This window comes from Equus quagga, chromosome 7 (assembly GCF_021613505.1).
Source record: "Equus quagga isolate Etosha38 chromosome 7, UCLA_HA_Equagga_1.0, whole genome shotgun sequence".
Lineage (NCBI taxonomy): Eukaryota > Metazoa > Chordata > Mammalia > Perissodactyla > Equidae > Equus > Equus quagga.
In genome coordinates, this window is record NC_060273.1 from 3,409,431 (window position 1) to 3,423,958 (window position 14,528).

Below are 14,528 nucleotides of genomic sequence, written 5' to 3' on the forward strand. Positions count from 1 at the left end.
GTTTATAAGTGGATGTCTTCTTCATGGAGAGTCTCTTTTATCATTATACACTGCCCCTCTATGTCTCTCTTTACCTGTTTTATCTCGGAGTTTACTTTGTCTGATATAAATATGGCAACACCTACTTTATTTTGTTTGCCATTAGCTTGGAGTATCGTCTTCCATCCCTTCACTCTGAGCCTGTGTTTGTCTTTAGAGCCGAGATGTGTTTCCTGGAGGCAGCATATTGTTGGGTCTTGTTCTTTAATCCATCCTGCCATTCTGTGTCTTTTGATTGGAGAATTCAGTCTATCTACATTTACAGTGATTGCTGATATGTGAGGGCTTAATAGTGCCATCTTATTGCACATTTTCCAGTTCTTCTGCGTAAGGATAGGACCATTCTCAATGCTCCTGATATATGTTGCCAAGTTGTTTTCCAGAAAGGTTGTGGCACTTCTTATTATACAAAGAGCTCTTAGGGAAAAAAATTAAAAATAAAAGATACTGCTGCACTAAAAAGTTGGGCAAAAAAGGGTACAGCTACCACACAAAAGAAATACAAATAAACAACAAATATTAAAAATGTTCTACAAATTGGTGCCAAGACAACTCAACGGAGGGAAGAATAGTCTTTTCAACTAACAGCAATGAAAAGGACAGGACAACTGGATATACATAAGCAAAAGAATGAAGGTGGACCCATTCTCTATGTCATACTCAAAATTAGCTCAAAATGAATCAAAGACCTAAATATGACAGCCAAAACTATAAACTCTTAAAAAAACTTAGAAGTAAATCTTCATGACTTTGGATTATGTCACCAAAAGCACAAACAGCAATAACGAAAAAGATAAATTTGGGGCAAGCCTGGTGGCGTAGTGGTTAAGTTTGCATACTCCAGTTTGGTGGTCTGGGGCTCACTGGTTTGGATCCCAGGTGCAGCTCTATACACCACTCATCAAGCCATGCTGTGGTGGCTTCCCACATACAAAATAGAGGAAGATTGGCAACAGATGTTAGCTCAGGGCCAATCTTCCTCACCAAAAAAAAAAAAAAAAAAAAAAGGATAAATCGGACCTCATTAAAATTAAAAACTGTTACTCTTCAAAGGACATTATCAAGAAAGTGAAAGACAATCCAAATAATGGGAGAAAACATTTGAAAATCATGGATGTGACAGGGCACTTGTATCTAAAACATACAAAGAACTCTCACAGATAAAAAGACAAATAATCTAATTAAAAGTGGGCAAAGGATCTAAACAGACATTTTCCCAAAGATATACAAATGGGTAATAAGCACATGAAAAGATGCTCAACACCTTTAGCCATTAGGGAAATGAAAATCAGAACCACAAGCATATACTATTTCACACCCACCAGGATAGTTACAAATCAAAAAACAAAACAAAACAAAAAACCAGACAGTAACAAGTGTTAATGAGCATGCCGAAAAGCTGGAATCCTTATACACTACTGGTGGCAAGATTCCAAATAGTGCAGCCACTTCAGAAAACAGTCTGGCAGTCCCTCAAAAGGTTAAACTTAGAGTTACCACATGACCCAGCAATTCCACTCCTAAGTATACACCAAAGGGAACTGAAAACATATGTTCACACCAAAGTGTGTACACAAATGTTCACAGCAGTATTATTCATAATAGCCAAAAAGCAGGAAAAACTCAAATGTCCATCAACTAATGAACGGATGGACAAAATGTGATATATCCAAAATGGAATATTCTTCAATCATAAAAAGGAAGTAGTGATACATGCTACAACATGGATGAGCTTTGAAAACATTATGCTAAGTCAAAACAGCCAGTCACAAAAGACCACATATTGTAATTCCATTTCTACGACATGTCAGAAGAGGTAAATCCATAGGGGCAGAAAATAGATGGGAGGCTGCTTCCAGCTGGGGGCTCACGTGAAATGGGGAATACTGCTAACGGTACAGGCTTTCTTTTTGGGGTGATGAAAACATTCTAAAATTGACTGTGGTGATGGTTGCACAATACACTAAATATGAATTGTGCATTTTAAAGAGGGGACTTGTATGGTAGATGAATTATATCTCAATAAAGCTGTTTTTTAAAAAAGTTCTACCTCACTAATCATCAAAGAAATGAAATTAAAAGAAAGAGGCATTTTCCACCTAACAATATGACCAAGATAAAAACATAATAAGTGGTATTGATGAGGGTGTAGAGAAACAGCAATTTTCACATACTTTGATGATAACGTAATTTATTGTGACTTTGGAAAGAAACATGTATCAAAAAGAAAAACACATTTCTTTTGATCTGATAGTTCCACTTCTTAAAGTAAACGGGCTAGGGTGCTAAAATGTGTGCACAAAGACAAGCAGCGCACCTTGATTAAATTACAGAAAACCATAAACTCCTAAATGTCTATCAAAGGTGAACTAATTAAGTGAATTATGGCTTCAGATCTAATGAAATAATATGCAGCCATGAAAAATAAAGCAGACCTCAAATGACTCCAGTCACAGGCGTGTGAAGCAGAAGAACAGCCCAGCCGAGCCCTGCCCAAATTCCTGACCCACAAAAAACTGTGACAAAGCATTTGTTGTTTGAGGCTAATAATAATAATAACAACAACAATAACAGAGCTTTATGCTTTCATGAAAAGTTGCCAATAACATATTAAGGTAAAAAAGAAAGCTACAGAATAGTACCAAAAGGTCATTCGGTTTCTCCTTATTAACTTTGTATGTTTGCACCTGTTCTTAGAAAAACCCTGTTAAGATTATCTGGTAGTCAGTTATGTCTGGGCAGGGGTGGGATCATCTTAATAGCTGCCTGAATGTTTTACAACAAGCATCCACTATTTTTATAACCAAAAAACATTCTACTTTGGGGGAAAAAAAATCAGAAGAATCAGCAGAAAACAATGAAGAATTAAACAGAAAAAATAAAATTGTAAAGATACTAGAAGGTAATTAAGATGAATATTTTGTAATGCAAAGGGTAAACAGCCTTCCTCAAAAAAAAAAAGTAAAGCAACGGTTCCTAACCAATCCCCAGTAAAACCTCCTCAATTCAGATTCCCCATGCCTCCCACCCAGAGACTATGACTCACAAATCTGGGGTGGAGCCAGAAGCATTTTTATCTGTCAAAGTTCCACAGGGTGTGCTTTATATTTTTTCCCGATTTCCCAAAATGAATGTGTATGTATTTTCACAGTGAGAATAAAATGAAATATTTAAGAGAATAAGGTCCACAGGTGATTCTGAGGCAGGGATGGGCCATGCCATAAAGGGAAGCATGAGAGGCCAGACCACAGAAAACTTACAATCTCTCCAGGACCAAAACCACTAGGAACAAACGTAAAGGCAATCAACAAACTAGGAAAAAATATTTGAAACACAGAAGACAAAGCAAATAATGATGCAGATATCATTTCTTCTCCTCCTCTTGGCCAGTCTTTATTTCTCAAGTCCTTCATGACAGGTTCTGTGTTTAGTGCCCAATGAGCAGCAGTTCATGTGAGACCCAATCTCCAAGGGAGGAACTAACTCACGGCAGCCTGCCTTACAGGAGAAGTAATTGAGGCCCAGAGGGATGCACCTTGCCCAGGTGGTGCACTTGAGTGGTGGTAAAGCTGGGGGTCTCACAGCAAAGTCCCCACCCTTAACCTCTCTGCCGACCAGATGCTTGTTGTTAAAACACTCAAGCAATTATAAACATAATCTCACCCCTGCCCACAGATAACTGACAACTTTACTTTATAAAGTGCTATAAGTGAATCTGACAGAAAAATTGGCAAAGGATAGGAACTGAACAACTCAAAGGGGCTGGCCCTGTGGCCGAGTGGTTAAGTTCGCGTGCTCCGCTGCAGGTGGCCCAGTGTTTCATTGGTTCAAATCCTGGGCGTGGACATGACACTGCTCATCAAACCACATTGAGGTAGCGTCCCGCATGCCACAACTAGAAGGACCCACAACAAAGAAAATATAACTATGTACCGGTGGGGCTTTGGGGAGAAAAAGGAAAAAAATAAAATCTTAAAAAAAAAAAAAACTCAAAAAAGAAATGCATATGTCTCTAAACACACGCACTTTAATTCTTACCAGTAATCAAAAAAATGAAAATCAATATAATGAGACACTATTTTCTCCTATCAAAGGACAGATAACCCCCGGCCTTGGGAGCACCGTTTAATACTGGTGACCTGGCATGTGGCTTTTGTTGGAAGGCAGTATAACAGTATCCATCAAAAGCCTTAAAAATACATGCAGTATGCATTTCTGGAACTTGAATCAGCTCACATGCCATTCCTAATCATGGAAAGAGGAGGTTAGCACGGTGTGGGAGTCACACTGGGTCAGTCATGACCGCCCCCCCTCCCCTGACATGTTAACATTTTGAGCCATGAGTAACAGCAGGTGAGCACAGAGTACGTGGACCCAGCAGCTGCGGGGAGTACATCTCACTGCCCCCACTCCAGTCTTCGCTAGATTTGGCCACATGCTCTTTGCATGTATAACGTGTCATCTTAAGTCAACCACCCTTCACACCTCTGTCCATCAAAAGACCAACTTTCCATATTTACTCTGGTAGTCCTTAATTTTTTAAGGAATCTAACGTATTTTTATTAGGATTGTTATTGTTACATAGATTTGAGTAATCAGCACCAACTGCATTTTTCTACATGCCCTGTATTTCTAGTCTAAGGATATAACCACAGATTTGCACAGGGAATACGTATACTCAAGTTTATCCTGGCATTCTTCCTAGAAAAATAAGTTATTTTCCATTAAGTGTCCAAGCATAGGTTATGATGTCTGCAAAGGACTCTGTGGTACAAACAGTAAGAAGCAGAAACTGACCAAGACAGAATGGAGGATGAAGGTGCTTCTTCCCGCCACACAACCACTGCTCCACATCCACACCGGGCAGGGATTCTGGGAGATGGCCCTTTAGATCAACCTGGTCCAAACCTTCCACATCACCGATGGGGTCTAGACCCACACCCCTCTGACATCCTTCCCTTGGTCCACCTGGAAACTTTACTTGTCCCCAGTCTCCACTTGAAGTCAGAAAATAACACCAAAGTGAACATCAGGTGGGACAGTGGATTGCTCTGCAATATTTGCTTGTTTTGATTCTCCCAGAAGGACCCTAGAACAGCTGGGTACACAAAGCTTTGACGTCATAAAATAAAGAAAATGCTCATTAAATGCACACAGCTATCAAACTGGGAAGAAGTGATAATCACCTTTGAGATGATACAGATCAACTGGTAAGAAACAGAACATAACTGTTTAGATAGACTGAATCATGTTTCATATGTTTTCTTCTTTTTCCTTGGTGCTTATTGATTTAAAAAAAAATAAGATTATCTTACAATATAAGATTTAAAGTCAATACGAAAACAACTTAAAATGAGCATGCTGTCCATGATTTCTAAGTAATCTTCCAAATCAGAAACACTGTGATTTTACGGCAGAAAACAAATGGCTAATTCAATGGGCGAGCCATACGGCAAAGAAAGCCAGGACAGACAAGTGGACAGACCCTCCATTCTCTCCCCTGCCCCAAGGTCACTCCTTCTAAAATGCGGAGTCAGTCTCCCAAGGTGGGGTGAGTGGTTACCTGCACAAGGACACCCTCAAAGATACAACCAAGGTGACAGGGTGACCAGACCAGCAGGTCTCAACTGAGTTAAAGGGTCTTGAACAGCATCAGGCCCATTCACCGAATGACCAGTTCACAAGAATTACCAATTTACTAAGAACTTTAAGGAATATTCTTCTTGAATATCGTCAATATATATAAACATATTCTTCAAGAATATTTATTACAGTAAGTTTTTTCTTTTTCTTTTTTCCCTCCCCAAATCCCCCAAGCACATAGTTGTATATTTTAGTTGTGGGTCCTTTTAGTTGTGGCATGTGGGACGCTGCCTGAGCATGGCCCAACGAGTGGTGCGATGTCCGTGCCGAGGATCCGAACTGACGAAACCCTGGGCCGTTGAAGCAGAGCGCATGAACCTAACCACTCGGCCATGGGGCTGGCCCCTATTACAGTAAGTTTTTGATAACTTGGCAAATTAATCATTTGACTGACACATTGGTTTTCGGTGGCTAGTTGTTAGTAGGTATATGGCACAACTTGTTGACACATGAAGAACCTTCCTACCTGGTCTCTACTTTAAATGAAGTGAAGGAGCGGAATGTCTCTGGAGACAACTGACGCTTCCACCTAGACGGTTTCACGGAAGAAAGGGCTATACCAATCAGATACTAGAAAAGATACTGTTGGTTAATGGAAACCCATAATGGAAAGAAACTTGAATGACCTTGATTGAGTACTTGCAATACCTATGGTGATGCCTGATATCAAACGACTTTGTTAATTTTTCTCAATTTACAGTTTCCTGATATTTGCAACATATCATATTTTCTGCTAAGGCTATGTTTCCCAGCTGATATTTATTACCAAAACAAAAGAGGATGAGTTTAAACAGTAGAAAGGATTTATACAGCTACTAATAAGAATTTTAGACTAAAAGACTAATACAAATTTTCTCAGAGATCCTCAAGATACAGGTGGAGGCAGTAAGATAAGAGTAACAGATGTAAACTCCTAAAAATACACCAACACCCTGATTACTAACAATTATGGACAAACACTCACTTCCTAATCCTTTCCCATGTTTTCCAATTCAATTACTGAGGCACAATTCATAGCCACGGAGTGATTTCCTACAGACACTGCTCTGGTGGTGAAGAGTTGACATGAACTCGTTCCCGTCAGAACGACAGAAGTGCTCTCACTAGTCCTGGGGTGGAGGAAGTAGCAGACAACCAGTGATCTTAAATGCCGGCTTGTGAAGTACAAGGAGCCAGTGTACAATGCTATGGGAACGTGAACATCTCTGCAGCGAACCTCTTGGTTTCATGCGGCTTAACTCTGCTCAGTCAGTTCAAATCCTGATCCCTGAGTGGAGAAACTGGATACAGGGGACAGAAAATTATGAGAGAAAAAGACAGACTGAGGCAGGGTGGGGATAGGGAAGCCTTTTGCAGTACTGAAGTGGACACAAAGACCAACAAAGTAAGCCCACTCCATAGTGGGACAGCTGGGCACTAGGTCACTGACACTGCAGTGGACACTGGCTCTTAAAAACTTTATCACTGGGGGAGCTTGTTTAAAACTGCACATGCCAGTATACTAGAAAGAACGATAAACCCATTTATTTGGCAATGATCCTGAATTGCCTTAGAGGGAATCAGGTGGCATACACTGGAAAACAGAGAAGGAAAAAACCTGAATTTTCACAAATAACAGTGACCAGAAAAACAGATTCCTCATCCTTCCTCTAACAGATTCTGAACCAGGAGGACAGCGGGGATTGGGGGGGAACCAGTGACTGATGCGGACAGAACTAACTCCAAGATACACAGCTAGGGGGCCAGCCCAGCTGCCAAGTGGTTAAGTTCGTGCACTCCACTTCGGCAGCCCAGGTTTTCGTCAGTTCAGATCCTGGGCGTGGGCATGGCACTGCTCATCAGGCCACGCTGAGGCGGTGTCCCACATAGCACAACCAGAAGGACCTACAACTAGAATGTACAACTGTCGGGGGGGGGGGGGCTTTGGGGAGAAGGAGAAGAAGGAAAAAAATTGGCAACAGATGTTAGCTCAGGGCCAATCTTAAAAAAAAAAAAGACAAACAACTAGTCCTATAAGGGCCCCAGCCAATGGCCCACCACCCACAGGCTGCCAACAGCACTGTCCTGGCTGTCACTCTAGGACAGAGAAGACAACTCAACAACCCTCCCCTGCAAGAACAGTTCTCAACCAGCCATACTTCCCTTCCATTTAGAGATCTGCCTCAGCTGCTGCCTGGGAGCCTTATTCAAAGCTTCCATTTCAAAATTCTCTGACAATGACCGAAACAAACCCTAACACTACTCTCATGAGCAATTGCAAATAAGCAGCACTCCTGATGAATGCACTGCTCACAACTTTAAGAATGGTGAAGTCTCCAGATGTAGTTCTTAGTTTTCTCAAAAAAAAAAAAAATCATACATGAACTTTCTATTAGAAACAACCCTTGCAGGAGTCCACAGCTGGGAGCCCCCCACAGGACACACCATGGGAGAACCTGATGAGAGGTCTCTTTGGTCACCAAACTTTTCTCAGATTAGATAAGCCCAAGATGTGTCCCACTTCTAAACAACGCTCCTTTAAAAACAATCCCAGACCTGGGGCTGGCCCCGTGGCCGAGTGGTTAAGTTTGCGCGCTCCGCTGCAGGCGGGCCAGTGTTTCGTTAGTTCGAATCCTGGGCGCGGACATGGCACTGCTCATCAGACCACGCTGAGGCAGCGTCCCACATGCCACAACTAGAAGAACCCACAACAAAGAATACACAACTATGTACCGGGGGGCTTTGGGGAGAAAAAGGAAAAAATAAAATCTTAAAAAAAAAAAAAAAAACAATCCCAGACCTGACGTGAAGGTCAGCAATGACCTAATTGACAAATCCAGTCTCAGCTGACATCTGAGTTGCCCTTCTTCCTGCAAACGCTCCCTCACTCTGTGTGTTATGACTTTTTCAGGTGAAAATGGAAGAAAGGCCAATCCAAAGCTTAAGCGAGAAGGACAGAGTCACGAGGACTGCCCTGGAACAACTTCTCTCCCTGCCCATGTATTCCGTGCACACCCCTCCTTCAAGATGGCCCATGCAGACTTCAATCCCAGTCCACAGAAAGATGACCCAGTCTCTGCCTCCACCAAAACCTGCTCCTGTTCCTCTGTCAGTAAAATTTAAATAATTTAAAAATTCTCACAACCATGTAAGCCGTCTTGGAAAACTGCACAGTGAATATATATATTTAAATTATGTCACTCATTTCAAGTTATGAATAAGTAAAGTAGTACATATACTGTATTTTATTAGATCTAAAATTTGATTCTTCTAAAACACATCCTAATTTCAGAGATGTTGCAGTGCGAAAAAAAAAGGTGGATCTTAGAATCATGAAATACAACTAATACTATAGTGAAATTTCTAACAAACTCCAAAATCTGTAGAAAGTTAAGAAATTACAAATAAAATGGCCAAAGACAGAGCTGCAATGAGATACATCTGGAAATTTAGAAAAATGTTGTATTTGCTTTTGACTATTATACTGAGAATACACACGCCCATAACAATGACTCTCTGCAATGGGGGCTCTGAATCTTTGGGAGCTCCCGCAGCACATCCCAGAGGATAACAGCAGGGAATGCGTTGGGGTGACAACAGAGCATGGTGACTCGCAGGTCTCCAGAACTGCTCAACTTAAAAGAAAAAAGACCAGCCCACAGGTTTACCTGCACATTCCTGTGATGCAATTCTGCCCTCATCTTACTCACCATCTCCACAGCCACCATTTCCTCCTGTTCAAATGTCCTCCTTGCTCAGCTGCAGGGACATCATTCTCTTGTTGTCCCCTTTGCCAGCTCCTCCTCTACCTCATCTCTCTTCCCAGGCTCTTGCCAAGTGATCTCACTCACTCCACAGCCCTCACTGCAGGAGGTTTACCACCAGCTCTCAGATGGACGGCGACTATCCTACTAGTGCACCCACCCACCTGCCGGACACCCTGACCTGGACATCTCACAAGCATCTCGAAACGAACACGTCTAGGTGGATTACTGATACTCTCCCCTTCATCACCCGTTCCTCACCCCTCTCCAAGTCTTTTCCTCCCCCAGCTCTGTAAATGGTTCTGCCACCTACCAAGTCACCTCACATGGTGACCCCATGCATCCACTGTAGCAGCAAACCTCGTCTAGTCTCCTGTCCCCACTGTGATCAACCACCTTCAGGCCATCATCTCTAGCCTAGACCATTGGAGTGGTCCCTGCCATCCATGGCCCTCCTGCCACCCAAGGTCCTCCCTGAGCTGGCTCCTGCTCAGCCCCTAACATCCATGCACACTGCTTTTCCCTCACTCAAGAGTCCCTTTTCCTGCTGGTCTTCTGCCAATTCCTACATAAGCCAATGCTCTCCCAGTGCTCTGGGCTCTCCAGAGCTTCTGCTCATCCTTCCAGTCTTGCCCTCAAACCTCCCTCCTTGGTGTGGCCTTCTCTGATGGCTCCATCTAAGAAGGTCCCTGTGTCCACCTCAACCACTGCATGCTACTCGACCTGCTCGGGCAGTTTGTGTTTTCTAATTGCTTTCCATCACTATCTCCCCCCAATTTCATGAAAGAGGCGTGAGGTCCACATCACTCACCCTGCATTCTAGGTATACCTTGGCCCAGAGAAGGTGTTCAACAAACGTGGCAAATTAAAGTGATGGTGACAACCTCTCCCTTTCTCAACACTGCCCAGTGATGTTGGGATCCTCTAGAAACTAGGAGAAAAGAAAAGCAGAGCCCCTTGGCCAATGACTAGTGCCTTAAATCATTTCATGAAGAGTTCAACCAGGGTACCAGGTGACTGGACATCAGAGTCCTGAGCCGAACTGTTTGGCACACCAAATTTAGTTGGGCTTCAAAAGATTATGCCTCAAAGCATGACGAAAACTGTAAATAAGATCAAGGCTTCATATTTTTCTCTTTTTCATTAAAGACACTTAGATTTTTGGTAACTGCTTTCCCTCACTGTGCAAAAATCTACAGATTCCAAGGGGCCAGATATAATTTAGAAAATTCAAGGACGACCACAAAACATGCTTGAGGAATTGCAAATAAGCGGTGTAAGCGCAGGCTGATGAAGCACCCCCAGCAGACTGAGGCTGCTAAAACATGACATCAGGCATAACAAAAAAAAGAGTTCTAGGCTTTGCTCACAGGAAGTCTTGAATAAATCTAAATCCCTCAGACCCTCAACTTCCTCATCTGTGAAATGGGATGTGTAATGACGTTTTTCAGGAGGGTGTTGCAAGAATAAGATAAAACACAGGGCGCGTAGGCTGGCCCTGTGGCTGCATGGTTAAGCTCGCGTGCTCTGCTTCAGCGGCCCAGGGTTTCACTGGTTCAGATCCTGGCTGTGGACATGGTACCACTCATCAAGCCATGCTGAGGCGGCGTTACCACACAGCACAACCAGAAGGACGTACAACTAGAATGTATAACTATGTAGGGGGGGCTTTGGGGAGAAGAAGAAGAAGAAAAAAAGAAAAGAAGATAGGTAATAGATACTGGCTCAGGTGCCAATCTTTAAAAAAAAAAACCCAAAAAACTACAGGGCATGAAAGCGGTTAGAAAGAGGTCAGCCAAACTTTGTGTGCTGGCTGTCCCTCTTCTCTGCCAGTCCCCTCTCGTTCCCACCTCAACAGCATTAAAGCTGTGACTGGGTCATTCTGCCTCACAGACACACATGCTGTAGAGCCTGCCCTGTGCCCTCCAGGTAAATGTCCGAGGACGTCACTCAAAGTTTGCCCTCCAAAGGCACCAGACGCACATCTCTCACAAAGTCCACACGTGCCCGTGTAGGGAAGTGGTGGCTAGGCAGGTAGCGCAGCTCCCATAGACCAAAACACTGCCTCAGTTTACTGTGATATCGTGAAAAGTTTGAGGGAGAGAGAGAGGAGAGAATTGGTTTAATTTCTATTAGACGTCATGAAGACAGACACAAGGACAAGATACTACCTCTACTGCCGCCTCTAACCATTCCCCAGAGTGGGGGTTCTCAACCAGGGGCAGCTGCGGGGGACGGAGGAGGAAGAGGAGGAGAGCGCTATGAGCTCTAGTGGGTGGAGGCCAGGGAGGTTTACAAACATCCCACAACACACAAGACAGCCCCCACATCAGAGAATGATCCAGCCCAAACGTCAACTGTGCTGAGGGAGAGAGAAGCCCTGTTCCAGACTGAAGGGCAGTCCACCAGCCCTGGTACAGGTGAAGGGAACCAGAAGCCTCTTTCCAGTCCAGTCTCAACCTGCCCTTGACAAGCATACCACTTCCAGGAACTCAGTCCCCTGGAGCAGCAGAGGCAGGCAGGGGAACATGGAGAGAAGGGATTCTGACACTAAGTTATAGGTAAAGGAAAGAGGATGGGGAAGTGGGGCTGGAGAAGATGTGAAAAGAGAAAAGGGAGGAAAATGTTATGTCAGGGTTTCCCAGACTACAAAGCACAGGACGTCTGTGAAAAATCAAACGCTCTTACCCTGAAGCCAAAACGTGCTCCAGGTCACTGAGCAAGCTCAGGTGATGATCGCCAGCACTGGAGTCCATGCTACTGTCCTCCCAGTGAGGACTGGAAAACGAAAAGCAGGCGAGACCTGGAAGAACACGGGTGCTGGGTCCCTGCCTGCTGCCCCCAGAACCTGGATGGGCCGGGCGAAGGGAGCAGTGAGGGGGCCTTGTTTTAGGTTCTGGATCTGTATGCCTGGGAACAGGACAATCCTGGCAACAAAAAGTTACTAGAAGGAGAGAAGCAGATCTAGGAAAGCTACAGGGAAATGATCAGAAAAAGAAATAAAGAAGTAGTAACAACTTTAAGTAGTTTGAGAATAGATTTTATTACTTATGCCCCCTTCCCTTTTTTTTTTTTTAAAGAAGGAAGAATGTAGCAAACAGACATAGCACCTGACAACAGCTTGCTATTACCCCGTTTTCTGATTTTATCAAAAATAGAGAGACAGAGATCCAACTCTCTCTGCTTCCAAGAGTCTCAAACCTTCTATGTACTGTAAGCAATGTCAATTTCTTAGTTTTGATAAATGGACCAAGATTACATAGATGTTAACGTCAGGGGAAGCTGGGTGATGGATATATAGGAATTCTCTGTTGTATTTTTACCACAAATACTTCAAAATAAAGTTCCATAAATCAAAAGACGAAAAACAAATTTTTCTGAACAGAATTCCCTCACTTTCTTCTGAGCCCTCCCAAATCGCTGCTGCACAACTATGTGGATGGCAAGCTCGGAAGGGCAGGTTCCCAGCAACAAGCTGAGGGAAGAAGAGGGTTGGTTATTCCCCGCCTTGACTGACCACCAGAGGCACGTCAGATATTCAGCAGCTTGTGCGCACAGTGAGGTCTGACAAAAGAACACACTTCCCGCTTAGTGTTTGGAATTAAAAGAGATTCTATTTTGTGGCACAAAGGGAGCTATTTTCCCGTTAATATCTTGGTTAGCTGGGTTGAGAGGTTCCAAGGATAGGTTCTATCTGTTGGGTGGGAAATCTCAGGGAGAATGAAGACACGTGAAACTATCAGGTCAGACACGACACCCACGTCTCACAGACACAGTACAGTCCTCCAAGGATGAACATCCTTCGTTTGACTGTAACACAGACAGATGGGCTTCTACTGACAGGTTCAACCACTACCAGACAGGAGGTGTGAGAAAAGCCCGTCTCTGATTTTTCTTGGCTCTACTCCTGAATCAAGAGGGTGAATGTGAAGAGAAAGGTAAAGTGATTGACAGAGATGAAGCCTCTCCCTCCATACAGGAGCTGTGGGGGTGCGGAACAGGTGGGTACAACTGGCTGAATCCCGTCTCCCTAGCCATCCTCTTGGCACCACATCCCAGGAAGTTAAACTCGCTGAGAGAGCTACTCAGAAAAAATACAGGTTATGCTCCTATCACCCATGACATACTTTTAGTTGTAGATTGTGACTGTCAGCACGACAGAATCCACACACCAAGGCACCCAATGGAGACCCACACAGCCTGAGAGCCAAGGGCCACTTACCATGTTTGGCACGTTGGTGACTGAAGCATTCTTGATGTCTGTAGAGAAGGGAGGCAAACTATTGACCATGCTCTGTTTGCTGGGTAACTGGGGGTTCACTCCAGGGGCTCCCATCTGCTGCCCTCCAGTTTGACTAAAGGGTTGTCCAAATGGACTTGTGTTACCAGTCATTCCCATCTGAAACAAAAAGAGGCGACATCAGCTGTTGGCATGCGATCACATATAAAAGGAAGGGCCTCAGAAATGTTCACTTTGACGTACTGAAGCAAAAAGTGCTATTTTCTTTGAAACTCTCATTTCAGTTATAAATTAAAGGCTCATGCTCAGGGTTCACAGTTAGGATTACGAACAGAGCAACTTGCTCAAATAGCTATGCACCGAAGGCAGAAGACTAATGAAGCCCCTCCCAACAGCTCCATCTGCCCCCTGCTCCTAAACGCCATCTAAGAGCCCAGGCTTTGCCACCTCCCCCTCAGCTGCACTCCTCCCCTAATTCCCCCTATCCTGACAGGGGCACCAACACATTAAAAAAAATCATTTGGAAAACAAAACCTTCCAGAATCACTAACAAAGGGGAGCTCATTCAGTTTACTCCTTAATTACTTTAAAAGTAAATTGGTTTCTTTCAGATTCCCACATCAGATGTAAACTAAGTTTCCATTAGTTCAAAGTGCACAGTAGAAATATTGACAAAGAAATGATATAATGTCTGAGATCTGCTTTAAAATAATCTAGTGAGGCAAGGGGTAGTGCCAGGAAAGAGGCCTAGGTGAAAAACGACTGGCCAAATGTTGGTTACTCCCAACCAGGTGACAGGTGCATATATGGGGGTCGTTACATTATCCTCTCTCATATTACACGTTTGAAGTTTTCCATAATTA

At 43.5% G+C, this 14,528-nt stretch overlaps 1 protein-coding gene across 1 annotated transcript in view; it reads right to left on the minus strand.

Annotated features, from left to right (window-relative positions):
- CREBBP (CREB binding protein) overlaps positions 1 to 14,528 on the minus strand; it is a 130,926-nt gene that overhangs the window by 63,395 nt on the left and 53,003 nt on the right. The window contains exon 3 of the mRNA XM_046668628.1: positions 13,648 to 13,824. Coding sequence (XP_046524584.1) covers positions 13,648 to 13,824 — 177 coding nt within the window. The remainder of the gene's footprint in view (positions 1 to 13,647; positions 13,825 to 14,528) is intronic.